This window comes from Austrofundulus limnaeus, unplaced genomic scaffold, assembly GCF_001266775.1.
Source record: "Austrofundulus limnaeus strain Quisiro unplaced genomic scaffold, Austrofundulus_limnaeus-1.0 Scaffold332, whole genome shotgun sequence".
Lineage (NCBI taxonomy): Eukaryota > Metazoa > Chordata > Actinopteri > Cyprinodontiformes > Rivulidae > Austrofundulus > Austrofundulus limnaeus.
The window spans coordinates 387,140-389,874 of NW_013952734.1; the positions used below are offsets into that span (position 1 = coordinate 387,140).

General features: G+C 39.9%; 1 protein-coding gene across 2 annotated transcripts in view; it reads right to left on the minus strand.

Moving 5' to 3' along the window:
- Window positions 1-2,735, minus strand: part of tmed2 (transmembrane p24 trafficking protein 2) — a 17,725-nt gene that overhangs the window by 10,174 nt on the left and 4,816 nt on the right. Inside the window, exons 2-3 of one of the 2 annotated variants that reach the window (XM_014022502.1) lie at window positions 1,847-2,039; window positions 1,703-1,720 (exon numbers count right to left, since the gene is read on the minus strand). In XM_014022502.1, coding sequence (XP_013877956.1) covers window positions 1,703-1,720; window positions 1,847-2,039 — 211 coding nt within the window. The remainder of the gene's footprint in view (window positions 1-1,702; window positions 1,721-1,846; window positions 2,040-2,735) is intronic. The other variant, XM_014022501.1, reaches the window with a different exon arrangement.

Here is a 2,735-nt window from a genome sequence, read left to right on the forward strand (position 1 = left end):
AACATCAAAATTAGCACAGAAACAGTACTATATAACATTTTAGACACATTCTAGACAGTTTATCAGCTAAAAAAATTTAATGTTGGGGTAAGTTATTCTTTAAGATCCAATAGTGCAAAATGGAAATTCTTGCACTTTTTTGACTGGTCTTAAGATTTTGATCAGGAGTGTATGTTTATCACGTAAAGAACGAGTGACTGTGTGTCGGTGTATGTGTATGCACGCACACTGCTGTGTTGCACAACCGGCTCATCACTTTGCGCACGAGTTTATTACCATAATTACTGTAAACACAGAGGAACTTAAATGTTTGTAGAACATAGATCTTAGTTTATTTCATTGCTGATATGAAGAAACGAGTCTCTGCGTCTCAGTAGAGTTCACATGACGTGACGTGATGTTGGAGAGTCTCCACAAACGCTGCACGCACCGCAGCCTTTGTGTGCAGTCTGTTTGTCAAGCTTTTGCTCTCCTACTTACAGCATTTTCACAAGTTGTAAAGTGTACTTCCACGTGTCATTTTGGAGAAATCTACAACAACGTAAACGCCAAGTATGAAACACCTCCACTGCCGGCGAGGGTGCGCCGCTCCAGAGCGCGACCATAACTCAGTCTTTAGAAAAAGATGGATGAAACGATTCCATTGGTCATGACTCTGCTTTAGGTGGACTGGACTGACACAGTCCTGATGGGTCTGCCAGCTCCTTCTGGAAAGCTCCTGTGGAACCCCAGTTTGATCTGCACGCGTGGAGCACGTGGCTCCTTGCTGCGCTCCAGAGCACCGCAGTGCCAAACTGAAAAAGGATTATTCCTGAAAACGGCTGATGAGTCACTCGTCATCATGGGTCATAAAATTCTTTTTATAAATAAATGTTCTGCATGTTACACTATTTATTATATCCTCCAGTAAGTTTGAATCCATTCCTGTTCAATGTATTTTTGGCACAACTTGTGTGTCCTTTAACTGTTAATCATGTGGATGTAATAACTGTTAATCATGTGGATGTAATAACTGTTAATCATGTGGAGATGGATTTATGACTGAACGAATGTCCACATTTTTTGTTGTAACAATACATAAAAAACAATTTTTTTTTCTCTGACAAACTGGATGTGAAAAAAACTATGGTTGTTAAAGCTTCGCTCTGAGCGACATGCAGCGAGAGAGTCGGGGGTGGGGATGATCCAGACGTAACTTTTCTACAACGGGAGGGGGGAATTTTGAGGATTTATTCTCTCTATACGTGTAATTTCTTCATTATATTTCGAACTCCTGCTCAGTTGTCTCTGCACTCGCAGCCCTGTTGACACAGGTGCGATGACGTAACTGACAATAAATTTCTACCGTAGGCCAACTTCATACCGTTTCTACTGTCTTCCACATATACTGCGCAGCCCTAGTAAAAATAAAAAATTGTTTCAAGTCTTTACTGAATGTGTTTGAAAAGCACCTAATTTTAGCTGAGTTTTCTGGGTTGTAAAGCTGCTCATGCAGTCTACAATCATTGTCAGGTGTCTTTCTGCCACTCAGTGGGTTTATCTCCAGTGCAAGACGTCAGCAATGACATCACATGATAAGCCATTTATTAAATTAAGCACCAATTATTTCACAATATGGAAATAAAATAGGTTAGAAAAAAATTCCACAGTGCATTACAGACTCAAAAGCAGAAGTTTTGTCATAGCCTGCCCTGTTTCCTACCATCCCAGCTGTCGTGACCTACAAAAAGGAGGAAAGCACCCAAAGTAAAGTCAAAAAGAAGAACTAATACAAAAAACAAAAACAAATCAAGCACAATCTATCAGGGAAAGGGGAAAACCCCAATTAAGCTACATTTTTGAGTACCTTCTGTCTCCATATCTTGGCCTTTAGGTGCCTCTCCAATATCAATTGTGAACATGACAATCTTGGGCGTCATGGTTGACATCTTGTTGCTGAAGCAGAACTTGTAGGTACCATCCATGTGTGCAGCCACTGAATATTTCCCACTGGACTCTCTGTCGCCTTTGTAAATCTGCTTCCCATCAGGCCCCGTTATCTAAAAAGAAAATACATTTTATTGGATCAGAATTAATTTAAGTGCGTATTAAAATCCATTTTACGAAAAACAATCTGACAACTCTCAATATTATTTGGCTCTTGCATAAAAATGTATTGTCTATTCAATATGGTTTTGTGAAACACAACTCAGATTTTATTTTATTTTTCCAAAACGCAAAGCATTTTGAGTGACACACATAGGTGTAGAAGCTGAGAATGTACATGTTTTGTCTGCTAAGAATCATGCCAGTTGCCAATGGAAAACTGGTTTCAGGTTATTCATTTTGAAATTAAAAATCAGGTTTAAATACTAAAAAGACTGAAGAAATATTTGGTCAAATCTGAGGATTAAATTGCCAACACCTTAACATCCTGACATTGAAAAGAAGCTTAATTTTTTTCTTTCAGTTGTGTGTAGAGGTGTCCGTATCGGTATCGGGTCCGATACCAGCATCAAGTACTCGTACTCGTAAAAGCCAGCCGATACTCTTAACCGATACCGCTTTTGTCCCCTTTTGTGTTCCTCCTGTGCTACGCTGCAGCACAAAGGGTAAACAACAATCTATACCAGGCGGGGGTGCTAACGCACTGACAAGTTATTTCCGACCGCACCCCCGAACAACAGAAGAAGAACGATGAGAAGAAGAAGTAACGTCGGCAGTTTGGAGATATTTTAAGATCGACACGGAGGACA